Consider the following 26,183-nt stretch of genomic DNA (forward strand, 5'->3'; position numbering starts at 1 on the left):
GTCGCCCCCTGGTGGTCAGGAGAGAGAATGCAGCTTTAACACATGAAGCATAGACTTCTATACAACCAGAGGAGTCGCCCCCTGGTGGTCAGTAGAGAGAATGCAGCTTTAACACATGAAGCATAGACTTCTATACAACCAGAGGAGTCGCCCCCTGGTGGTCAGGAGAGAGAATGCAGCTTTAACACATGAAGCATAGACTTCTATACAACCAGAGGAGTCGCCCCCTGGTGGTCAGGAGAGAGAATGCAGCTTTAACACATGAAGCATAGACTTCTATACAACCAGAGGAGTCGCCCCCTTGTGGTCAGGAGAGAGAATGCAGCTTTAACACATGAAGCATAGACTTCTATACAACCAGAGGAGTCGCCCCCTGGTGGTCAGGAGAGAGAATGCAGCTTTAACACATGAAGCATAGACTTCTATACAACCAGAGGAGTCGCCCCCTGGTGGTCAGGAGAGAGAATGCAGCTTTAAGGGAAAGGTTGCACATCAGCTTCAGTGAGTCAGCAGCAGCTCTGAGAGGAAACTAGTGGACCACAGAGGGGATTCCCTCCTGTGTATCACAATTTCTTTCAAACTGATCTTTCCAAACGTCTTCATGCAGATGGGGAGTTTTAAGCACGGCTCGATATCCTCTCACCGAGACTGGATATCCTCTTCCTCTCTCTCTCTCTTCAGAGGGTTTTTCTCAAGTTTTTGCTTGCCTTGTGACTTTGAGTGTTTCAAGAAAACTGCCTCTCATGAACAGTGTGAACACACGTTCACATTAACTCTGTTGTTTACACCATGAAACACACACATCGGTGTTTCTGGACCAACAACACGCGAGGAACAAAAACATTCCCGTGTCGAGAAGGTGTTGTTATTGTTACGTTTGTGCCATCTGCTCTGAGGGACTGAATAAAACACCGACTCTTGTTTAGGGATGAGGGTCCGTTTCTGTGTGCGTGTGTGTGTGCACAACACATCCAGGTACATGCAAATCAATTGTGCGTGTGTTTTGTGTGTTAATGGCGGGGGCTGCTCACCCATCCGTGACCTGGACACACACACACACACACACACACACACACACACACACACACACACACACACACACACACACACACACACACACACACACACACACACACACACACACACACACACACACACACACACACACACACACACACACACACACACACACACACACACACACTTAAAGGTTCCACTACGTCTGCTGATGAAAACCTGCTAATCTCTCTGAATGACTCAGTCTGTTAAGAGCTGTGTGCTTCCTCTGACATCATGTCCTTATCGTTGTTGTTGCCCCCCCTTCCCATCATTACATGACCCTCAGTTAAATAGAAAAAGTCCCCCCCCCCCACACACACACGTTCCTCCTTTATCAGGGGTTCAGAGGAGTTTCTGTTTCGCCATCTCATTATTTCTTCTTCTTCTTCACTGTAGTTGAAGCAGACTCTCGTTGGAGGAAGAAACCCCGTGGTGTGTTTTTCCACTGAAGCCGGGGAGGAGAAGGTCAACAGCTTGGGATGAAATTGGCAAAGAGACAGTTTGATGGAGTGAACGTCTGAGAGAAAGTGACTCCAGAGATACGACCCATCATCTGTGGAGACTTCCTGTTTTCAGCAACCTCCAAAATAGCACTTTCACCCCCAATAACCTCCGTCTGGACGGCCCGGTAATCTGTAAAGTCCTCACAAATTGTCTGTTGTTGGTGTGTGTGTGTGTGTGTGTGTCTATGTGTGTGTGTCTGTTGTTGGTATGTGTGTCGTTTAGAACAAAAACAAAAGTCAATTAGGATCCTTTTTCTTGGTGGCGAGTCAGCAACTTACGTAGCCGTGGACGTAGTTGTGGACGTAGCCGTGGACGTAGCCGTGGACGTAGTCGTGGACGTAGTTGTGGACGTAGCCGTGGACGTAGTTGTGGACGTAGTTGTGGACGTAGCAGTGGACGTAGTTGTGGACGTAGTTGTGGACGTAGTCGTGGACGTAGTTGTGGACGTAGCCGTGGACGTAGCCGTGGAAGTAGCCGTGGACGTAGTCGTGGACGTAGTCGTGGACGTAGTCGTGGACGTAGTTGTGGACGTAGCCGTGGACGTAGTCGTGGACGTAGCCGTGGACATAGTTGTGGACGTAGTTGTGGACGTAGCCGTGTACGTAGTTGTGGACGTAGCCGTGGACGTAGTCGTGGACGTAGCCGTGGACGTAGTCGTGGACGTAGTCGTGGACGTAGTCGTGTACGTAGTTGTGGACGTAGTTGTGTACGTAGTTGTGGACGTAGCCGTGGACGTAGTTGTGTACGTAGACGTGGACGTAGTTGTGTACGTAGCCGTGGACGTAGTCGTGGACGTAGTCGTGGACGTAGTTGTGGACGTAGCCGTGGATGTAGTTGTGTACGTAGTCGTGGACGTAGTCGTGTACGTAGTCGTGGACGTAGTTGTGTACGTAGTTGTGTACGTAGCCGTGGACGTAGTCGTGGACGTAGTTGTGTACGTAGCCGTGGACGTAGTTGTGTACGTAGTTGTGTACGTAGCCGTGGACGTAGTCGTGTACGTAGTTGTGGACGTAGTCGTGGACGTAGTTGTGGACGTAGTCGTGTACGTAGTCGTGGACGTAGTTGTGGACGTAGCCGTGGACGTAGTTGTGTACGTAGTCGTGGACGTAGTTGTGTACGTAGTCGTGTACGTAGCCGTTTACGTAGCCGTGGACGTAGCCGTGGACGTAGTTGTGTAAGTAGTTGTGGACGTAGCCGTGGACGTAGCCGTGGACGTAGCCGTGGACGTAGCCGTGGACGTAGTTGTGGACGTAGCCGTGGACGTAGCCGTGGACGTAGCCGTGGACGTAGTCGTGGACGAAGCCGTGTACGTAGTTGTGGACGTAGCCGTGGACGTAGTTGTGGACGTAGTTGTGGACGTAGTTGTGGACGTAATTGTGGACGTAGCCGTGGACGTAGTTGTGTACGTAGCCGTGGACGTAGTCGTGGACGTAGTCGTGGACGTAGTCGTGTACGTAGTTGTGGACGTAGATGTGGACGTAGCCGTCGACGTAGTTGTGTACGTAGCCGTGGACGTAGTTGTGTACGTAGCCGTGGACGTAGTCGTGTACGTAGTTGTGGACGTAGTTGTGGACGTAGTTGTGGACGTAGTCGTGGACGTAGTTGTGTACGTAGCCGTTTACGTAGTTGTGGACGTAGCCGTGGACGTAGTTGTGTATGTAGTTGTGTACGTAGTTGTGTACGTAGCCGTTTACGTAGTTGTGGACGTAGCCGTGGACGTAGTTGTGGACGTAGTCGTGTACGTAGCCGTTTACGTAGTTGTGGACGTAGCCGTGGACGTAGTTGTGTACGTAGTTGTGGACGTAGCCGTGGACGTAGCCGTGGACGTAGCCGTAGTCGTGGACGAAGCCGTGTACGTAGTTGTGGACGTAGCCGTGGACGTAGCCGTGGACGTAGTTGTGGACGTAGTTGTGGACGTAATTGTGGACGTAGCCGTGGACGTAGTTGTGTACGTAGCCGTGGACGTAGTCGTGGACGTAGTCGTGGACGTAGTCGTGTACGTAGTCGTGGACGTAGTTGTGGACGTAGCCGTGGACGTAGTTGTGGACGTAGTTGTGTACGTAGCCGTGGACGTAGTCGTGTACGTAGTTGTGGACGTAGTTGTGGACGTAGTCGTGGACGTAGTTGTGTACGTAGCCGTTTACGTAGTTGTGGACGTAGCCGTGGACGTAGTTGTGTACGTAGTTGTGTACGTAGTTGTGTACGTAGCCGTTTACGTAGTTGTGGACGTAGCCGTGGACGTAGTTGTGGACGTAGTCGTGTACGTAGCCGTTTACGTAGTTGTGGACGTAGCCGTGGACGTAGTTGTGTACGTAGTTGTGGACGTAGCCGTGGACGTAGTTGTGTACGTAGCCGTGGACGTAGTTGTGGACGTAGTCGTGTACGTAGTTGTGGACGTAGTCGTGGACGTAGTTGTGGACGTAGCCGTGGACGTAGTTGTGTACGTAGCCGTGGACGTAGTTGTGGACGTAGCCGTGGACGTAGTTGTGTACGTAGTCGTGGACGTAGTTGTGTACATAGCCGTTTACGTAGTTGTGTACGTAGTTGTGGACGTAGCCGTGGACGTAGCCGTGGACGTAGTCGTGGACGTAGCCGTGGACGTAGTTGTGTACGTAGTTGTGGACGTAGCCGTGGACGTAGTTGTGTACGTAGCCGTGGACGTAGTTGTGGACGTAGCCGTGGACGTAGCCGTGGACGTAGTCGTGGACGTAGTCGTGTACGTAGTTGTGGACGTAGCCGTGGACGTAGCCGTGGACGTAGCCGTGGACGTAGTCGTGGACGTAGTCGTGTACGTAGTCGTGTACGTAGTTGTGGACGTAGCCGTGGACGTAGTTGTGGACGTAGCCGTGGACGTAGTCGTGGACGTAGTCGTGTACGTAGTTGTGGACGTAGCCGTGGACGTAGTTGTGTACGTAGCCGTGGACGTAGTTGTGTACGTAGCCGTGGACGTAGCCTTGGACGTAGTTGTGTACGTAGCCGTGGACGTAGTCGTGTACGTAGTTGTGGACGTAGCCGTGGACGTAGCCGTGGACGTAGCCGTGGACGTAGTCGTGGACGTAGCCGTGTACGTAGTCGTGTACGTAGCTGTGGACGTAGCCGTGGACGTAGTTGTGTACGTAGCCGTGGACGTAGTTGTGTACGTAGCCGTGGACGTAATCGTGGACGTAGTCGTGTACGTAGTTGTGTACGTAGCCGTGGACGTAGCCGTGGACGTAGTTGTGGACGTAGTTGTGGACGTAGCCGTGGACGTAGCCGTGGACGTAGCCGTGGACGTAGTCGTGTACGTAGTTGTGGACGTAGTCGTGTACGTAGTTGTGTACGTAGTCGTGTACGTAGTCGTGTACGTAGTCGTGTACGTAGTTGTGGACGTAGTTGTGGACGTAGCCGTTGACGTAGTTGTGTACGTAGCCGTGGACGTAGTTGTGTACGTAGCCGTGGACGTAGTCGTGGACGTAGTCGTGGACGTAGTCGTGGACGTAGTCGTGTACGTAGTTGTGGACGTAGCCGTGGACGTAGTTGTGTACGTAGCCGTGTACGTAGTTGTGGACGTAGCCGTGGACGTAGTTGTGTACGTAGCCGTGGACGTAGTCGTGTACGTAGTCGTGTACGTAGTCGTGGACGTAGTCGTGGACGTAGCCGTGGACGTAGCCGTGGACGTAGTTGTGGACGTAGCCGTGGACGTAGTTGTGTACGTAGTCGTGGACGTAGTTGTGTACGTAGCCGTTTACGTAGTTGTGGACGTAGTTGTGGACGTAGCCGTGGACGTAGTTGTGGATGTAGTCGTGTACGTAGCCGTGGACGTAGCCGTGGACGTAGTTGTGGACGTAGCCGTGGACGTAGTTGTGTACGTAGTCGTGGACGTAGTTGTGTACGTAGCCGTTTACGTAGCCGTGGACGTAGTCGTGTACGTAGTTGTGGACGTAGCCGTGGACGTAGTTGTGGACGTAGCCGTGGACGTAGTTGTGGACGTAGCCGTGGACGTAGTTGTGTACGTGGACTGATGTTTTGAAGCCTCGAATCACATGGATATATTTTTTTTAAGGCCTTTATACACAAGTTTATTTATATTCACGAATAACAGAAAAACACAAAAAAACTGCTGTCAACTTTATTTCTCCTTTCAACCGTTCAGATCTCAAAGGGGCTCCGGATCTCAAAGGGGCTCCGGATGTCAAAGGGGCTCCAGATCTCAAAAGGGGCTCCAGATCTCAAAGGGGCTCCGGATCTCAAAAGGGGCTCCGGATGTCAAAGGGGCTCCAGATCTCAAAGGGGCTCCAGATCTCCGGTCGTCAATACAACCAGGACGTTGGATCCAGAGCGTTTAGTCCGAGGTGTTACGAACAGATTCATCTCCAGAGCTCTGGCAGCTGCAACATATCTGAGAGGTATTTTGGCTCCGTCTCAAGATTCATAAACAAGCGGCGGTGCTTTCAAGACCGGTCGGTCGGCGGTGCTTTCAAGACCGGTCGGTCGGCGAGCGTCGAGGCCGGGAAACAAGAGTGTTGTTTATAAACCTCTGAGTTCGTCGTAGTTGTGGACGTAGTCGTGGACGTAGTTGTGGACGTAGCCGTGGACGTAGTTCTGGACGTAGCCGTGGACGTAGTTGTGGACGTAGTTGTGGACGTAGTTGTGTACGTAGTTGTGTACGTAGTTGTGGACGTAGTTGTGGACGTAGCCGTGGACGTAGTTGTGGACGTAGCCGTTGACGTAGTTGTCTACGTAGTTGTGTACGTAGCCGTGGACGTAGTTGTGTACGTAGTTGTGGACGTAGCCGTTGACGTAGTTGTGGACGTAGCCGTGGACGTAGCCGTTGACGTAGTTGTGTACGTAGCCGTGGACGTAGTTGTGGACGTAGCCGTTGACGTAGTTGTGGACGTAGCCGTGGACGTAGTTGTGTACGTAGCCGTGGACGTAGTCGTGGACGTAGTTGTGTACGTAGCCGTGGACGTAGTTGTGGACGTAGCCGTTTACGTAGTTGTGGACGTAGCCGTGGACGTAGTTGTGGACGTAGCCGTTTACGTAGTTGTGGACGTAGCCGTGGACGTAGTTGTGGACGTAGCCGTGGACGTAGTTGTGGACGTAGTCGTGGACGTAGTTGTGTACGTAGTTGTGGACGTAGCCGTGGACGTAGTTGTGGACGTAGCCGTGTACGTAGTTGTGTACGTAGCCGTGGACGTAGCCGTTTACGTAGTTGTGGACGTAGCCGTGGACGTAGTTGTGTACGTAGCCGTGGACGTAGTTGTGGACGTAGCCGTTTACGTAGTTGTGGACGTAGCCGTGGACGTAGTTGTGTACGTAGTCGTGGACGTAGTTGTGGACGTAGCCGTGGACGTAGTTGTGGACGTAGCCGTTTACGTAGTTGTGGACGTAGCCGTGGACGTAGTTGTGGACGTAGCCGTTGACGTAGTTGTGTACGTAGCCGTGGACGTAGTTGTGGACGTAGCCGTTGACGTAGTTGTGGACGTAGCCGTGGACGTAGTTGTGGACGTAGTCGTGGACGTAGTTGTGTACGTAGCCGTGGACGTAGTTGTGGACGTAGCCGTTTACGTAGTTGTGGACGTAGCCGTGGACGTAGTTGTGGACGTAGCCGTGGACGTAGTTGTGGACGTAGCCGTGGACGTAGTTGTGGACGTAGTCGTGGACGTAGTTGTGGACGTAGCCGTGGACGTAGTTGTGTACGTAGCCGTGGACGTAGTTGTGGACGTAGCCGTTTACGTAGTTGTGGACGTAGCCGTGGACGTAGTTGTGTACGTAGCCGTGGACGTAGTTGTGGACGTAGCCGTTTACGTAGTTGTGGACGTAGCCGTGGACGTAGTTGTGTACGTAGTTGTGGACGTAGCCGTGGACGTAGACTGATGTTTTGAAGTCTCGAATCACATGGATATATTTTTTTTAAGGCCTTTATACACAAGTTTATTTATATTCACGAATAACAGAAAAACACAAAAAAACTGCTGTCAACTTTATTTCTCCTTTCAACCGTTCAGATCCTAAAGGGGCTCCAGATCTCAAAAGGGGCTCCAGATCTCAAAAGGGGCTCCGGATCTCAAAAGGGGCTCCGGATCTCAAAAGGGGCTCCAGATCTCAAAGGCTCAAAAGGGGCTCCGGATCTTAAAAGGGGCTCCGGATCTCAAAGGGGCTCCAGATCTCAAAAGGGGGCTCCAGATCCTAAAGGGGCTCCAGATCTCAAAAGGGGCTCCGGATCTCAAAGGGGCTCCAGATCTCAAAGGGGCTCCAGATCTCAAAAGGGGCTCCGGATCTCAAAAGGGGCTCCGGATCTCAAAAGGGGCTCCGGATCTCAAAGGGGCTCCGGATCTCAAAAGGGGCTCCAGATCTCAAAGGGGCTCCAGATCTCAAAGGGGGCTCCAGATCCTAAAGGGGCTCCAGATCTCAAAAGGGGCTCCGTATCTCAAAAGGGACTCCGTATCTCAAAAGGGGCTCCAGATCTCAAAGGGGCTCCAGATCTCAAAGGGGGCTCCAGATCCTAAAGGGGCTCCAGATCTCAAAAAAGGCTCCGTATCTCAAAGGGGCTCCGGATCTCAAAGGGGCTCCGGATCTCAAAAGGGGCTCCGGATCTCAAAGGGGCTCCAGATCTCAAAGGGGCTCCAGATCTCAAAGGGGCTCCAGATCTCAAAGGGGCTCCGTATCTCAAAGGGGCTCCGGATCTCAAAAGGGGCTCCGGATCTCAAAGGGGCTCCGGATCTCAAAAGGGGCTCCGGATCTCAAAAGGGGCTCCAGATCTCAAAGGGGCTCCAGATCTCAAAGGGGGCTCCAGATCCTAAAGGGGCTCCAGATCTCAAAAGGGGCTCCGGATCTCAAAAGGGGCTCCGTATCTCAAAAGGGGCTCCGTATCTCAAAAGGGGCTCCGTATCTCAAAAGGGGCTCCAGATCTCAAAGGGGGCTCCAGATCCTAAAGGGGCTCCAGATCTCAAAAAAGGCTCCGTATCTCAAAGGGGCTCCGGATCTCAAAGGGGCTCCGGATCTCAAAAGGGGCTCCGGATCTAAAAGGGGCTCCAGATCTCAAAGGGGCTCCAGATCTCAAAGGGGCTCCAGATCTCAAAGGGGCTCCGTATCTCAAAGGGGCTCCGGATCTCAAAAGGGGCTCCGGATCTCAAAGGGGCTCCGGATCTCAAAAGGGGCTCCGGATCTCAAAAGGGGCTCCAGATCTCAAAGGGGCTCCAGATCTCAAAGGGGGCTCCAGATCCTAAAGGGGCTCCAGATCTCAAAAGGGGCTCCGGATCTCAAAAGGGGCTCCGTATCTCAAAAGGGGCTCCGTATCTCAAAAGGGGCTCCGTATCTCAAAAGGGGCTCCAGATCTCAAAGGGGCTCCAGATCTCAAAGGGGGCTCCAGATCCTAAAGGGGCTCCAGATCTCAAAAAAGGCTCCGTATCTCAAAGGGGCTCCGGATCTCAAAGGGGCTCCGGATCTCAAAAGGGGCTCCGGATCTCAAAGGGGCTCCAGATCTCAAAGGGGCTCCAGATCTCAAAGGGGCTCCAGATCTCAAAGGGGCTCCGTATCTCAAAGGGGCTCCGGATCTCAAAAGGGGCTCCGGATCTCAAAGGGGCTCCGGATCTCAAAAGGGGCTCCGGATCTCAAAAGGGGCTCCAGATCTCAAAGGGGCTCCAGATCTCAAAGGGGGCTCCAGATCCTAAAGGGGCTCCAGATCTCAAAAGGGGCTCCGGATCTCAAAAGGGGCTCCGTATCTCAAAAGGGGCTCCGTATCTCAAAAGGGGCTCCGTATCTCAAAAGGGGCTCCGTATCTCAAAAGGGGCTCCAGATCTCAAAGGGGCTCCAGATCTCAAAGGGGGCTCCAGATCCTAAAGGGGCTCCAGATCTCAAAAAAGGCTCCGTATCTCAAAGGGGCTCCGGATCTCAAAGGGGCTCCGGATCTCAAAAGGGGCTCCGTATCTCAAAAGGGGCTCCGGATCTCAAAAGGGGCTCCGGATCTCAAAGGGGCTCCGGATCTCAAAAGGGGCTCCGGATCTCAAAGGGGCTCCAGATCTCAAAGGGGCTCCAGATCTCAAAGGGGGCTCCAGATCCTAAAGGGGCTCCAGATCTCAAAAAAGGCTCCGTATCTCAAAGGGGCTCCGGATCTCAAAGGGGCTCCGGATCTCAAAAGGGGCTCCGTATCTCAAAAGGGGCTCCGGATCTCAAAAGGGGCTCCGGATCTCAAAGGGGCTCCGGATCTCAAAGGGGCTCCGGATCTCAAAAGGGGCTCCAGATCTCCGGTCGTCAACACAACCAGGACGTTGGATCCAGAGCGTTTAGTCCGAGGTGTTACGAACAGATTCATCTCCAGAGCTCTGGCAGCTGCAACATATCTGAGAGGTATTTTGGCTCCGTCTCAAGATTCATAAACAAGCGGCGGTGCTTTCAAGACCGGTCGGTCGGCGAGCGTCAAGGCCGGGAAACAAGAGTGTTGTTTATAAACCTCTGAGTTCGTCTTTATTTTAGAGTAGAAAAGTGATCGTTTAAAGACCTTTAGTGCCTACAGGGCACCAGATGAGGACCCAGTTACAAGCCCAAATATACAGTTTAATCCAGTCACTACCCCCCCCCCCCCCCCCCCCCCAGAGCTGCTGATTGTTCCTTTCCTGCTTTCTGTCCTCATGTAAATAGCTCAGCTAATCCAGGATTACTCAAACCTCTCTCGGTCCAGATCACACGAGGTTCATTCCCCAAATAAAACCAGGGTTTTTATAAACAACGTGGACATAAAACCAGCTCCAGAAAGGCCGTTAAACCTCCATTAAACCTCCGTTAAACCTCACAACTAGTGCTAAATCAACCTCAAGGTTTTTCTGTCCATCTCATTTTGATTTTAAAGATGTTTAAGCGAAAGCTGGCGTTGAAGATCGGTTGAGGCAACACAAGCACTTGAAGTTGTGGGAGAACAAGCTTAAAAACAACAAAACAAACATCAGCTGGAGGCAAAGCGCTGAACATTAAGTAAACCACTCCGTTAGGTTGAAGTTTGTCTTATTTTGTTAAATGAAAACACATCGTTCCTCAAAGGGAAGTTTGTTTGTTTTCTATTCTGCAGTAAAACTTAAATTAAACCTTCATGTTTTTAGACTTTTTGGTTCCTTACTTCAAAGTGTCGGTCTGTAGATGGAAGTAAAGATCTTTTATTTTTTTAAATGCACTTTCAGTCAACCTCATTTAAAACAAACAGGACAATATTAACATTTGTAGAAGCTACAGGCGACACGCAAATATATATATACGACTCGTGTTTAAATGTTGGCTTTGCACACATTATAAAACCCTCAAACGCTGACCCAACGATCAATATTATGCTCCTCATACATATCGGTGTGTGTGTGTGTTTACTGGGATCTCGACTTTCCAGAGCGCGGCCATCAGGAAGCACCTGCTCACTCCCCCCCCCCCCCCCCGACTATCTCACACAAACACACTCATGGGCCAGGAAAGTCCACACACACACACACACACACACACACACACACACACACACACACACACACGGCCGTAGGAGGCATAATCGTAAAAAAACAAACTGAACTAACGGAGACGTTGAAACTGTACGAGCACAGAGGTCAGAGGTCAGGACTCGGGTCACGTGACTCGTGGTCACGTGACATTCGACTCGACTTGAGAATACTTCATAACCCCCCCAAAAAAATATAGATTCTTGTCAATTTCGTGAACGAAATTCTCTCCGGGCGAGTCGACGCCGACTTCCTTAAAGATCCGAGATGGTCCGATCAAGTTGCAGGAGAGAACCGTGGAGAACCTTGGAGAACCGTGGAGAACCAGTTTAAATCAGGACCCTTTCGTCCTGTAGAAGGTGTCGAGGGACCTTTCCTCTGGATCTATCTGGAAGGGTTCCTCCCTCGACTCCTCCAGCGAGGACCTAAAGAACCCTTTTATTAAAAGGAGTACCGCGTGTTGTTCTTCCATCGCGGACCACGACCCTCTTTTAATTGCTTATTCTCTAACGGCCGACCATGATGTAAACTCTCATAAACTTAAGATGGCGAGAGAAGAGAAAAGCCTGAACCGATGACAATGGGAGGTTATTGATCCGACGCCAGCTGATGTTACATCACGCCACATGTGGAAACCGGTCAATAACACGGAGTTTGACATGAATACTCGTATTTAATGGAGTTTATTAGATATCTCGGCACACGCCTCTAGTACCATAAAAAAGAAACGTCTACATGTGGACGATAATGCTGTGAAAGTTTAACAATATTTAGTATCAACAACAACAGAGGGCTTCCCAACCCGAGAGGAACCTCACGAGCACGAGCAGAAACTATTCGTCCATTTGTTATTCACCATTAGATTAGATATGCATTTTATTTATTTGTACAATAAAATAAAAATGGGCTGCACGGTGGTGTAGTGGCTAGCACCGTCGCCTCACAGCAAGAGGGCCGCGGGTTCGATTCCCGGTCGGAGCGGTCCTTCTGGGTGGAGTTTGCATGTTCTCCCCGTGGCAGCGTGGGTTCTCTCCGGGCTCTCCGGCTTCCTCCCACAGTCCAAAGACATGCTGCAGGTTAATTGATCTCTAAATGTCCCATAGGTGTGAATGTGAGAGCGAATGGTTGTATGTCCCTACATGTGCCCTCGATGGACTGGCGGCCTGTCCAGGGTGTCCCCTGCCTTCGCCCTATGTCAGCTGGGATAGGCTCCAGCGCCCCGCGACCCTAATGAGGATAAGCGGTATTGAAAATGGATGGATGGATGGATGAAATAGCATTAAAAAAGAGGTTTATTGATGTCCACCTCACAGGTAGGAGCCATGCTCGGTTCAATCGGGACAACGTGTAACTAACCAGGAAGACCAGAAGAGGACGTGGTTGTTGTGACCATATTTGGACTGAGGAGGAGCGACGGAGAGAGACCTGTCAATCACCTTGTAGCCCCGCCCTAAAGCATGCTGCTTTATGGCCAGTTTGACTCTAAATGATCGCAATCTCCTAAACGAACATCACGCATTGGCTTCACTTTTTAAAACTGGACGTTGTCGCTTGTGTCGAGCTGCTGCTGTCAAAGACCTCCGTTTTGTTCTCTTTGGCGCCCCCTCTGGCGATGAGCGGTAATTGCAGGTGCATTTTTTTGTGATTTTCCCCGGGGATGCTCGGCTCAACACTGTAACGGTGCGTGTCCACAGGACCTGTAATGTCAAGGCTTCCCATTCATTGTGCACGTAAGCAGCGGTGCAATGCATCCTGGGAGCTCCGCGGTGTGGCCTCATTTGCATAAAGTTCTGGTCTTTTCAAACGCGATCAAATAAAAAAACGTCACACGTGGAGGTTTAAAAAAATAAATTTAAAAAAAACTGATGAACTCTTCGCCTCCGATCACTTTTCATAACATCTTTATTGAATTTGTGTCTCAGTTTTAAACATATTTACAGATACTTTAATTTGATCTTTTTTTCTTTTAGTTCAGTAAAAATACAAATACAGAACACTCAATTTTTCCAAAATCCACGTCACTCCCAGCGACTCGATGGCCCAGGTTTTAGTCTGGGCTACCCCCCCACCCCCCCCTAAATAAGATATAGGTGTTGATGATGTCAGCGTGATGTCACAGACCGGGGGATTGATACCGCGTCGATGGGTCGAGAGGAACGAGGAGATGACGGAGAGCAAAAGGAGGGAATAACGAGTGAGCGGAACAGGGATTCATTTAATGATTCTTTAATTCATTAATTAAATATAAATGTTGGTTTGAACACTTTAATACCACGCATCAAAAATATAACGTCCACCGACGTGGCGCTGAAAGCAGGCGACAACAATATAAGGCAGATAATATTTCACGTGTTTAGTTAATTTTTCTTCCTATATTACACAATCATCTCTAAGTCTCTTAGCTTTTCGTCCGTCTTCGAAGACCAAAAAACATATTAATTTCTAATGAAGGCGAATATTTAAAGACGGCTCACGAATATATATATATATATATATATATATATATATATATATATATTTTTTTTTTTTTAAATCTCCAAAAGCAGCCTCAAGTAGGAGTTAATAGCACATTTGTTGGGGACTACTTTCTGCGGTGGAATGATACACATTTGACGGCGTTTTGTGGGATCGAGTCATAATAAAAGTAAAGTGATGATAAATAATTAATTATGAGAATAGTTTATGGAATAATGACGGAGCTCTCTGGCTCTGAGGGTTGTTGGTTTTGGTCTTTTCAGGATTAATTGATAATAAGTGATCAGGTGATCAGGTTTTGACATCTTTTTTTAATTTAATGTTATCTTCTTATTGCCTTCTATTATTTATATTACCACCTGAAGCACTTTGGAGCTCTGTGTTGAAGTCGCTGTATAAACGAGCGTTATCATTTTGATCTGCTTTTTGATCTGCTTTTTGATCTGCTTATTGATCCGCTTATTGATCCGCTTATTGATCTGCTTATTGATCCGCTTATTGATCCGCTTATTGGGGAACCGGTGGTCGTGTGGCTGTAAACGAAACTCTTTCCCGAGTTGTATTTTGTTTCTTCTCCATCACTGTTCTGCATCTCTCTCTCTCCACCTCCGGACATGCAATGTTTGTGCAAACAACAACAATAACAACAACAAGTAAACAACGCGTTACAAAAGACAAAGGGTGAGAAAAAGAGCACAGTGTGACAATAAGGCTTGAAAAGAATCAAAACAAACAAACAAACAGTTGATATTGAACATTGCAGATTCACTAAACATAAAACAGGCTTATTGATGAGCTCACAGAAAACACTGACACACACACACACACACACACACACACACACACACACACACACACACACACACACACACACACACCCCATCATTAAGCCTATTTGACTTTGTTGTTCCACTCCTCTGCTTACATATGAGCCTCTTCTTTGCTTTTTTAGATCTTCATTGTTAAACTGTTGGGTTGAGAGTATGTTTTAAAGCAGGAATCTGTAGCAATAATAATAATAACAATAATAACCGTAACATGCAGTAGGAAATCCTGGAAGTTGAATTTCCATCGTTCAGTGAATCTCACCGTTTGTGGTTGTTTGCTAACATAATGTTTTGGAACAAATTGTGTTCTCTCTCATGGAGGTGAGGCTCCTCGCCACCGCCACCGCTGCTTTATGTGGGCGGCGATGACGGGAGGCGGAGCAGAGAGGGAGGCGGAGCCTAGAGGGAGGCGGAGGCGAAGCCTAGAGGGAGGCGGAGCCTAAAGGGAGGCGGAGCGGACGGCTCTTGAACACGTAAGAGAGAAAATCTATTAGGACTCGGCAACGGATGTGCATTTGAAATTATAGAGAAATATACAAAAAATTCCTTGATTTGTTTGATTTCAGAATGGCTGATATATATATATATATATATATATATATATATATATATATTTCAGCCATTCTGAAATATATAATATAAATTATATGATATAAATATATATGTATATTTATATTATATATTATATTAAAATATATATATATATATATATATATCTCGATATAAAATATGTATAAATATACGTATAAAATATATAAATATAAATATATACATGTAAAATATATAAATATACATATATAAATATACATATAAACATATATAAATATACATATATAAATATACATATATAAAATATATAAATATACATATATAAAATATACATATATATAAAACATATATAAATATAATCATACAATTCATATATAAATATTATATATATATATATATATATATATATATATCATTTATCTATATAAATTATAGGCATTTAGCAGTTGGACAAAATAGCAGGTAACGGTTATGATTGTTGACTAAACAATCAGGTTTGTAAATTGTGTGAATGTTGTTTATCCGATGATACAAACAAATAAAAATAATACATTTGGATGATATGATGTCTGACGGCAGCTATCCGTCATGTTCACGGGCGAATGTTCGGTTTTTATCTCGAGATGTCAAAATAGTTTTGGGATTGAGAAATAATAACTTTTCTGAGCCCGAAGGCCTCGGGGTGCTCCGTCTTTTCCTTCGAGGACGGAGGAGAAGCCGCGAAGACGTTAACACCACGAGGAGTTCATGCAACTTACAGTTAGAGGAGGTCCGACCGGTGATGGTGAGGGTGATGATGATGATGATGATGATGGTCGAACAGAGCAAAAGTGGGATTGGAGCTCAGCAGGATGACGTCATTTATTCAGCTCCCTTCGTCACAAAGCCATGATTTACAGCGGAGGGCATTTCAACTCAATGATGAAGGTGACAAGACAACAGAAGAAGAAGAAGAAGAAGAAGAAGAAGAAGGGAGAGAAGAAGCAGGAGAGAGACACTTTTCTTTTTGTCATAGAGCAGAGAAAAAAGCAGTAGCGGCGTCTCTTAACTGGAGAAGAAGCTGGAAAGCTGTGGAGGAAGAGGAGGAGGAGTGGTGAAGATGAGGAGGCCCGCTGTAGTTGCTGTTCCACTTACAACGGTCCTCTTTTCTGATAAAGGTGGAAGAGGAGGAGGAGGAAGAGGAGGGGGCTGTCGCCACAACCCGCCCTTCGCAACTGAAGGTCAAAGTTCATCTGAAGATTAGACAGGAAGTGGAAATGGGGGAGGGGAGGGAGGGGGGGGGGGTTAGGTTCCCAGTAGCGCGCTGTCCTTCACAGAAACACACTCATCAACAACAGCGCCGTGAAGAAGAGGAGGAGGAAGGAGAAGAAGACGCTTCTGTCGGCGTAATCCTTCACAGAAACCCCCAGAATGCACTGCAAGAGCCGCAGCTCCAAGTCTGAACGAGGGTTTGGTCGAATCTCAAATCAACACTAAAAATCATAACAACAACCCCCCCCGCCCCCTCCTCCAAAAAAAAAAGAAAAAAAAGGTAAATCACGCCTCCGGTTGGGGAGTATCGGGTCCTTCAGAGTCAGCTGAGCAGCACACGTCTTCCTGAGTGAAGCAGAGAAGACGGAGAGATGGAGTCAGAGAGTAAAACATAGAAGAAGAAGACGGAGGCTCAAGCGGCCCTCTGGGGGGGCGTCGCCCTCCGTCTCCCACGGTGACGCCCTTCAGTCCACAAAGCAGGCGAGTGTCTGTAGAGCCGAATGTAAGTTTATCCAGTGTTGGTGGGTTTCTAACCCTTTTTCTCAGGGGGGGGGGGGGATTTGGAGGTAAGCGGGCGTACAAGTGGCGACCTTCTGGCACCCGTGGAGAACAGGCCCCGCCCCCTCTGTCCGTTTACCGCTGAGCCGGCTCGCTGCCCGGCAGGGTGAAGTTGCCCAGGTGGAGGACGGGGAGCGGGTGAGCCTCCGTGTTGAAGACCCAACTCTCAAACGGCATCAGGTCGTCGCTGGAGAACAACAGGTAGAGATACCTGGGAGGGGGGGGGGGGGGGGGGGGTGGGGGGGGAAGGGAGGAGAAGAAGAAGAAAGGAGTGAACGGACGAGAAATAAAAAGACGGGAAACTTAAAAACAGGTTTTAAATGAACGACATTTTGATTCTGTCGCACAAAAATAAAATAAACTTGGCTGAAGACGGTTTTCTGCTCCGCGTCATAAACAATAGACGTCTATTGTTTATGACGTTGTCTATTGTTTATGACGTCTATTGCCTGGGCAACATCACTCAGCTATATTTTCTACACTTTCATACCTATATTCTTCCATAATTAATAATAAAAATAATAATAATCTGCAAGAGAACCACCGGCTGGATGCATCTCACGGTTTATTGGTTGAATTATTAAACGGACCGCAAAGAAACGCACGACTTTAAATCTGGTAGTTTTGTGCTCATATAAAAAACTAATTAACTAAAGAAATCTAATTAACAATAAAATAGATATGACGCACACACCCACACACAGCTAAAGTAATTAATGTTCACACACAGACCAACAGGTGTCTGTGATCGATGTGACAATCAGCAGCCGGTTGCTTCGCTGCGATTGGCTCGCCTTCGGCGGCGCACACTTCAAAGAGGTTTTTTTAATTTTTTTTTAAAAAGACATTAAAGTCATAAAATTAGTCGTTTTATGAGAAGCGTCCTGCGAACTGAAGGCTGTCTCTGTTTGGTGATTAAGTTTGATTGACAGCCGCGACACACTGAATAAAGTCTGCACTGCCGGGAGGAGGAGACATGCACAGAGCTGCCACTAGGGGGAGCCATAGAGCCACGTTAGAGAGCCTCTCCCCCTCTTCATCCATCAACCAAGATGATGAAGATGATGATGATGACGCAGCCTTTTGAAACAAGATACGCTTCAATCTTTACAGAAAGGGGAACATTTAAAAAAAAAAACAAGCCTTTTTGATGCAATTTCTAAAAAGCGACTTTTAATTCTCAAATTTAAATAAATGAAGAAGTTTTCGCCGGACATTAAAGAGCGACACAGGAAACACGCGCAGGCTTTTCTTCTTCTATGGTGTCTGACTGGCTTGTCCTACTTTTAGATTGTTTTCATCTTTACGAGAAGATTTTTTTTTACGTTAGTTTATTTTTAAATGAAATCTACAAAATACGAGCAGGCAGTCGTTCCTTCAAAACGGGTTCGGCCGACTCACTTGAGCGTCTCGGCCAGGAAGAAGCTCTGCTGCACGTCGTCGTACGTCGGGTTGGAGGAGTAGACGTCCTTCACCCCGGAGAAACCGCCGCTCACCCGGCAGTACTTATCGATGGCCTGGAGGAGACGAGGAGAGAGGGAAGGAGGAGAGGGGGAAGGAGGCGAGGGAGAGGGGGAAGGAGGCGAGGGAGAGGGGGAAGGAGGCGAGGAGAGGGGGAAGGAGACGAGGGAGAGGGGAAGGAGGCGAGGGAGAGAGGGAAGGAGACGAGGGAGAGGGGGAAGGAGGCGAGGGAGAGGGGGAAGGAGGCGAGGGAGAGGGGGAAGGAGACGAGGGAGAGAGGGGAAGGAGGCGAGGGAGAGGGGGAAGGAGGCGAGGGAGAGGGGGAAGGAGACGAGGGAGAGGGGGAAGGAGGCGAGGAGAGGGGGAAGGAGACGAGGGAGAGGGGGAAGGAGGCGAGGAGAGGGGGAAGGAGGCGAGGAGAGGGGGAAGGAGGCGAGGGAGAGGGGGAAGGAGGCGAGGAGAGGGGGAAGGAGACGAGGGAGAGGGGGAAGGAGGCGAGGAGAGGGGGAAGGAGACGAGGGAGAGGGGGAAGGAGACGAGGATAGAGGGAAGGAGGCGAGGGAGAGAGGGAAGGAGGCGAGGAGAGAGGGGGAAGGAGGCGAGGGAGAGGGGAAGGAGGCGAGGGAGAGGGGGAAGGAGACGAGGATAGAGGGAAGGAGACGCGGGAGAGGGGGAAGGAGACGAGGGAGAGGGGGAAGGAGGCGAGGAGAGGGGGAAGGAGACGAGGGAGAGGGGGAAGGAGGCGAGGAGAGGGGGAAGGAGACGAGGAGAGGGGGAAGGAGGCGAGGGAGAGGGGAAGGAGGCGAGGTAGAGAGGGAAGGAGACGAGGGAGAGGGGGAAGGAGGCGAGGGAGAGGGGGAAGGAGACGAGGATAGAGGGAAGGAGGCGAGGGAGAGAGGGAAGGGGAGAAAACAAGTCAGGAGAGGAGACACGGTGGCGGTGTGGGGGGCACACTTTAATAAGCTTACAAAGAACGCTTTAACTAGTTCCTTTGCTTCCTGAGGAGAGACCACACAGGGAACCGAGAGCAGGAGATTACCCACAACTTCCACCTTTCAGCCCCTAAAGCCTTGCTTCATCAGAACTCATTTGATTCTCATGGAACGCCGTTTCAGAGCTTCTTCAAGCCGTTTCAGAGCTTCTGCCTCATCGGTCGCGTCTGTGAAACTTCGTCCTGCAGATTTACGTAAAAACTATAAAATGTGTGATTTTCTATTTCACAAAAAGTGTTTGATGCGAGATGTAAATCCCTTCAGCTTTCTAAGGTTTTATCTCTGACACAACGTCAATGTTTCCGACAACAACAACAACAACAACCACAGAGCCAGACGGACGGCCGGACAACAAGAAGGTGACAGTAGCAAGTTAAACTTTAATTTCCCATCAGAAAGAGAAGAATGAGCGTAGATGTCTTAACTTCGCTGATTAAATGAGCAAAAAGAAAAAAATCTGTATTATTTTTTCTTCCTTTCTAATATCAGCAAATAAAAGATTCATGACGTAATAAATCATTGAGCTGGGAGGTTTTTTGTTACATTTTAGTTTTGTTGAAAGAAGCTTTGTATGTTGTCTTATTTCATATGAAAAGAATAAATAAATAAATAAAAGTGATTTATGGAGCTGTTGGAGCCCGACACGTTTTTGAGGCTGAACGCCACCAAATATGGATTGAAAAAGAATATCTCGTTGGATAAAAACACGTTGTGTATTTTGGAAATGATATATATATATATATATATATATATATATATATATATATATATATATATTATATGAAGTGAAGTGGGATTGGTGCCTCAATAATGAAGTGATCCACTTCCAACGCTTCATCATGTGCTGCCTGGAGGGGAAAAGAGGAAGCGTGACAAGAGAGGCAGGTTCTGGAGGAGTGCAGGGCTAGTGTGTGTGTGTGTGTGTGTGTGTGTGTGTGTGTGTGTGTGTGTGTGAACACAGACAGAGCCTCAGGTGAGAAAGTTAGTTTTAAATAATACAGAAAGGAGAAAAAAAAGGACATTTTAAGACAAAGAAAGAGAAGAAAAAGCCAAATAAAGACTAGTGTGTTAAATAAAAGTAAAACAAAGTCAGTATGCTACTTTTACTACTTTTAATGTTGCAATTGTGTCCTTCAATGTCATTAAAGAAAATAATAATAATAGTGAATGGTGCTAAAAAAAAGATCTCGAAAAACAATAAAATCAGATAAGTGAAAAACTATTTGTTTTTATGGCAACTTCCTGTTAAAAAATGAGTAAGTGTGTTTGATTTTTACAGTGCGCTGTACACAGTGAGTACATCATTACAGCAAAGGAAGTAGCTTCATGCTACAAAGTCAGAATCGGCTGCTTCAGTATTTTACCTTCAAACTAAAATACTGACCTCAATGTTTATGATGAATAAATAAAAACAGTTGCAGCTTCTTACGTCTGCAGAAACAACAACAAGATTAATCTAATTTTTCCTTCTTGGGCTGACAACAGACACAAAACTACAGACGAGGTGAAGACGCTCTCAGGAGCAGGAAGAAGCACCACGCTTCAGAAAGAAACGGGAGACAAGGAGAGTGGCAGGAGAAGGAAGACGGATGTGTGTGTGTGTGTGTGTGTGTGTGTGTGTGTGATCTAATCTTCATGCATTAGCATTTTTGTAGTGTTGCGTAATGACAATAAATGGTCCTTGAATCTTCCCACGCACACCCCTCACGCTATTGACACTCGGCTAAGCCCCGCCCCCCCCCACTGTGCTTCTGCACCTGTCGAGCTGTCGAGAGCGGCGTTACCATGGAGACCACACCGTCACCCAACTGCACCGAAAGCAGACGGAAGGGCCGACGGCGTCTCGTTTGAAGGATTCATCCAGAAGGAGAAGATGGAAGACAGAAGCCTGGAGACTGAAGACGACATGTTGTTGTTTTTACTGAACATCGCAACACACGAAACGTCCTCGTGTTTACGCGCTCGTCGTGCAGGGGGGTCGACATAAGTATTAGACTACATTTCCCACAACCCCCCTCTGTATGTGATGACGTGTACCTGCGCGGCCTCCCAGCCCCACTGCCGGTATTTGGGGTCGTGGGTGAACCTCCACATGTACCAGTAGGTCTCGATGACCTCCGGCCGCAGGATGTAGTACTTCTCGTTCTGCCGCACGGCCACCGCCTCCAGGCCGCTGTCGAACTTAAAGGCCTCCGGGCCCAGCTTCAACACAGGGGGGGGGGGGGGGGGGAAGGAGACGAGGAGACGAGGAAAGGAAAGAGAGGAAACAACAAAAGGGAAAGAAGAGAAGATGTAACACAGTAAAACAATGATTGCGAGAGGACAACAGGAGATGATATAAACTGATATCAATCAGTGTGTGTGTGTGTGTGTGTGTGTGTGTGTGTGTGTGTGTGTGTGTGTGTGATGGAGCAATAAAAATCCTGCTTCTCGTTAATTTTTCGCTGCATTTTCATCTTCTTACAACCACCTTCTGCCAATTAAGTGTGACGAGCATTATGAGTGGAAGATTACTAAGAAGTTGAAGGAGGTGGTGACAGCACCGTCTTTGAAGGGATGATAACACACAAACACACACACACACACACACAAATGAGTGCTGATTAAGAACTAACATCTCTCTCCATCTAATAAACCAAATAATCTCTAAGATTCTCTAAATATCTCTACCTGTGATGTATGAGACGGATACGGTGAATTTATTGTGCTTTGTGCTGCAACTCACTTTTCTTTCAAGGTTTTTTTTATTTAAACAATATAAATGAAATAAAAACTGTATAAAAGGCAATTTTCTAAATCTCATGTGAATTGTGTTTAAACAAATGTTTTTGTTTGCTTGTTGTTGTAATACTCATTTGGGCCACAAGAGGCTGACGTCACACGGTACATATATTGTGTCAGAAAGTTATGTAAAATTACCATGACTGCTTTTAGTCTGATTTAGTTTTGTGTGTGTGTGTGTGTGTGTGTGTGTGTGTGTGTTTCCTCCTCACCTGTCCTGTCGTAGGACTCGTGGCAGGTGTGTGCGATCTCGGCCCCCAGCTGCAGGTAGTGTCCGGCCTTGTCGTCGGGCGAGCCGTCGGCGCCCAGCGCGAACATGCCGCCGGCGAAGCAGGCCAGGTGGCCCATCTTCCTCTCCAGGTGGCCGTTCTTCCACTCGCCGATGAACGTCAGGCCGCCGTTGGATTTGCGAATCAGGTGTCGCTCGATGGCCTGCAGAGAAGGAAGTGTGTGTGTGTGTGTGTGTGTGTGTGTGTGTGTGTGACGGAGGTGACAAATAGAATATTAAATACATATATATGTGTATTTATATGCAAGAAGTGATTGTAACAGTAACATGTTTGGGTGAGAATGAAGAGATCACAAGATGTCGAGGAGGCAGAGCGGGGCGGCCATGTTTACATTCACCGCCATCAGCCATCGAGCTAACTAGCACACAGCTGGCTAGTTAGCCACCTAGCTTGCTAGTTCCACCATCGGTATATAGGAAACAATAGAAATGCATAACTACATTTGTTTTCTTCACATTATCCCCGGTGCGTTTAAAAGGGGGCGTGGTCTCAGAGGGGCGTGTTACCTCGATGGCGTCGTCGTAGGTCTTGCGAGCTTCCGTGTCCGTCTTGTCCGACATGAGCCACGCCTTCAGCAGGTACTCGTAAAAACTGTCCCCGAGTCCTCCAACCGAGGTGTGGTCTGAAAACAGAGAGAGAAAGAGAGGGGGATTTAAAAGAGGGTTAAAAAAAGGAGGAGAGGATGAACAAAGTGAATTATTCATCAAAACTTATGGCATCAAAAGCATCCATCGAAACCCGGGGTGGTTTTCCTTCGACACACACACACACACACACACACACACACACACACACACACACACACACACACACACACACACACACACACACACACACACACACACACACACACACACACACACACACACACACACACACACACACACACACACACACACACACACACACACACACACACACACACACACACACACACACTATTTTGGCAGCGCCCCCCTCTCCTCGTTCTTTTGTTTACCGTCTCCCTGATGCGCTCACATTTCAATGTCCCCGATCGTCCTCCTGGAGGTTTGCACAGCTTTCAGGACGGCACGCAGAAGACGGGACGCCGCCAGAGAAAATAATCTATTTTCTCCAGAGCTTTGAGCCCAAACAGCACTTTGGTCCACTTCACTGGCCAAGAAAATAAGTTTGTTTTTTAAATAATATACGCAAAGCAAAGCAAAGTGTGCATTTCGGATTAGTTTTGATTGAGGAAGCAAATCTGCTTTAATAGTTTGTTTTTATGTTCATTTGTTTTTGTGACTTACAGCGAAATCGTTGCAATATAAAAAGAGTTTTTCAAACTGAATAAATTAAACAAATGCTCCTCTTACCATATGGGAGAAGTACTCAGATAATGCACTTAATTAGCGATATAACTAATAAAAGTACAAAAGTATCAGGGTTTAAAAGGACCAAAACCAAAAGTACTCATTATGTGGACCATTACAGAATACTTTGTTATATTGTTAAATAATATAAACCGTACTTACTATTACTGTGTAGCTTAACATGTAGTGAAGTAAAAAAGTACAATATTTCCTTCTAAAATGTAGTTGAGTATAAGTACAAAATGGAAAGTACATGTAATTGTACTTTGATACTTTCCACCACTAACTAGTATGGGAAGGATTGGTGGACGTAAAAAAACATCACTGGGTGAAAGCGTAATATATTCCTGCTCCTACGTGTTACTAAATCTTCAGCTCAATGTCATCATCATCTGGATCTGATGCTCTGTGTCTCACAGAAAGAGAATCTCTTATGAATTATTCATCTTTTGGCATCGAGAGAGAGAAAAGCCTCCCAAACAGTCACTACTGAGGGCAGAGTGTTCGTACGTCTTCATGTACGTGAACCGCGTACTGGTTGTATAGAAGTCTATGCTTCATGTGTTAAAGCTGCATTCTCTCTCCTGACCACCAGGGGGCGACTCCTCTGGTTGTATAGAAGTCTATGCTTCATGTGTTAAAGCTGCATTCTCTCTCCTGACCACCAGGGGGCGACTCCTCTGGTTGTATAGAAGTCTATGCTTCATGTGTTAAAGCTGCATTCTCTCTCCTGACCACCAGGGGGCGACTCCTCTGGTTGTATAGAAGTCTATGCTTCATGTGTTAAAGCTGCATTCTCTCTCCTGACCACCAGGGGGCGACTCCTCTGGTTGTATAGAAGTCTATGCTTCATGTGTTAAAGCTGCATTCTCTCTCCTGACCACCAGGGGGCGACTCCTCTGGTTGTATAGAAGTATATGCTTCATGTGTTAAAGCTGCATACTCTCTCCTGACCACCAGGGGGAGACTCATCTGGTTGTATAGAAGTCCATGCTTCATGTGTTAAAGCTGCATTCTCTCTCCTGACCACCAGGGGGCGACTCCTCTGGTTGTATAGAAGTCTATGCTTCATGTGATAAAGCTGCATTCTCTCTCCTGACCACCAGGGGGCGACTCCTCTGGTTGTATAGAAGTCTATGCTTCATGTGTTAAAGCTGCATTCTCTCTCCTGACCACCAGGGGGCGACTCCTCTGGTTGTATAGAAGTCTATGCTTCATGTGTTAAAGCTGCATTCTCTCTCCTGACCACCAGGGGGCGACTCCTCTGGTTGTATAGAAGTCTATGCTTCATGTGTTAAAGCTGCATTCTCTCTCCTGACCACCAGGGGGCGACTCCTCTGGTTGTATAGAAGTATATGCTTCATGTGTTAAAGCTGCATACTCTCTCCTGACCACCAGGGGGAGACTCATCTGGTTGTATAGAAGTCCATGCTTCATGTGTTAAAGCTGCATTCTCTCTCCTGACCACCAGGGGGCGACTCCTCTGGTTGTATAGAAGTCTATGCTTCATGTGATAAAGCTGCATTCTCTCTCCTGACCACCAGGGGGCGACTCCTCTGGTTGTATAGAAGTCTATGCTTCATGTGTTAAAGCTGCATTCTCTCTCCTGACCACCAGGGGGCGACTCCTCTGGTTGTATAGAAGCCTTGTGTAATCATGACGTGCAAACCTGTGTGTCTCTTTAAAGTCATGTGTGCTCTCCACATGTGTTATGCAGAGTGCTCATGCAGCACTAAAGCACTTTATTTGGCAGTTTAACATGTGCAAAAAAATGAAATGTTTTATTAGTATTTTAAGCGTCTGGCACACCAGTCCTTCTGGTGGCTCCGCTTCACGCCAGATTATTCATCACATACTTTTGTGTGATGACCCTCTGGACCCCCCCATGCTCCCCTCACACTTCTCTCTATGCTCCACAAACTAGAAGCTCAAACATGGCCATTGTGCAGAGTAACAGTTGTAATTATAATCAGTTGTGATTTGTCTGACAGAAGATAAAAGACGTACAACCGGCTCCATTTTCCTGAAGCTGAAGACGAAACCATCAACATTTGGATCTGATCTCAATACGCCGGCCTCCCCTAGTGCTCTTCTAGTGCACACATACTTTCCCAGACCTTTAACAAGATACATATGATATTCACTCACACGAAGGACACTCGACAGGCTTTTTGTGAGAAGAGCTTCAACATTTAAATGAAGCAGAAACTCGCTCGGGGCTCCGAGTTGTTTATCGCTGTGATTTTTTTTTTTTTTTTTTTTTAAACAATAAAATATGTGAAAGCGCATCTGAGGCGATCGGCACACGAGAGATAAAAAAAAAAACACTAACTGGTGAAACAAGCGAAGCGTCTCTAACCCCGGCTTCAGATCAGAGAGGAGGCAGCGCACCTCCCACAGCTGCAGCTGCCCTTTCACACCAGAGGGGGCGACGAGGAGGAGGACGCCCACGCAGATTCAGATTAACACGGGGATCAGGAAGTTATGTCATCTTTTTCATGTTCCTACAACCTTTTCTGTGTTTCACAAGCACCTCCCACACTCTCTCAATGCATCTCACACACACACACACACACACACACACACACACACACACACTAGAACACAAATTGATGCGGTCCGGAGTAAATGGATCTGCTATCGGTTCTTT

General features: G+C 47.8%; 1 protein-coding gene across 1 annotated transcript in view; it reads right to left on the reverse strand.

The window, feature by feature from the left end:
• Window positions 1–15,709: 15,709 nt before the first annotated feature.
• The window catches only part of man1a2 (mannosidase, alpha, class 1A, member 2), an 80,934-nt gene continuing 70,460 nt past the window's right edge, over window positions 15,710–26,183 (reverse strand). The window contains 5 exon segments of the mRNA XM_034561068.1: window positions 15,710–16,886; window positions 18,077–18,192; window positions 21,166–21,338; window positions 22,122–22,341; window positions 22,706–22,821. Coding sequence (XP_034416959.1) covers window positions 16,751–16,886; window positions 18,077–18,192; window positions 21,166–21,338; window positions 22,122–22,341; window positions 22,706–22,821 — 761 coding nt within the window. The 3' untranslated portion in view covers window positions 15,710–16,750.

Source organism: Cyclopterus lumpus, chromosome 21 (assembly GCF_009769545.1).
Source record: "Cyclopterus lumpus isolate fCycLum1 chromosome 21, fCycLum1.pri, whole genome shotgun sequence".
NCBI classification, from domain to species: domain Eukaryota; kingdom Metazoa; phylum Chordata; class Actinopteri; order Perciformes; family Cyclopteridae; genus Cyclopterus; species Cyclopterus lumpus.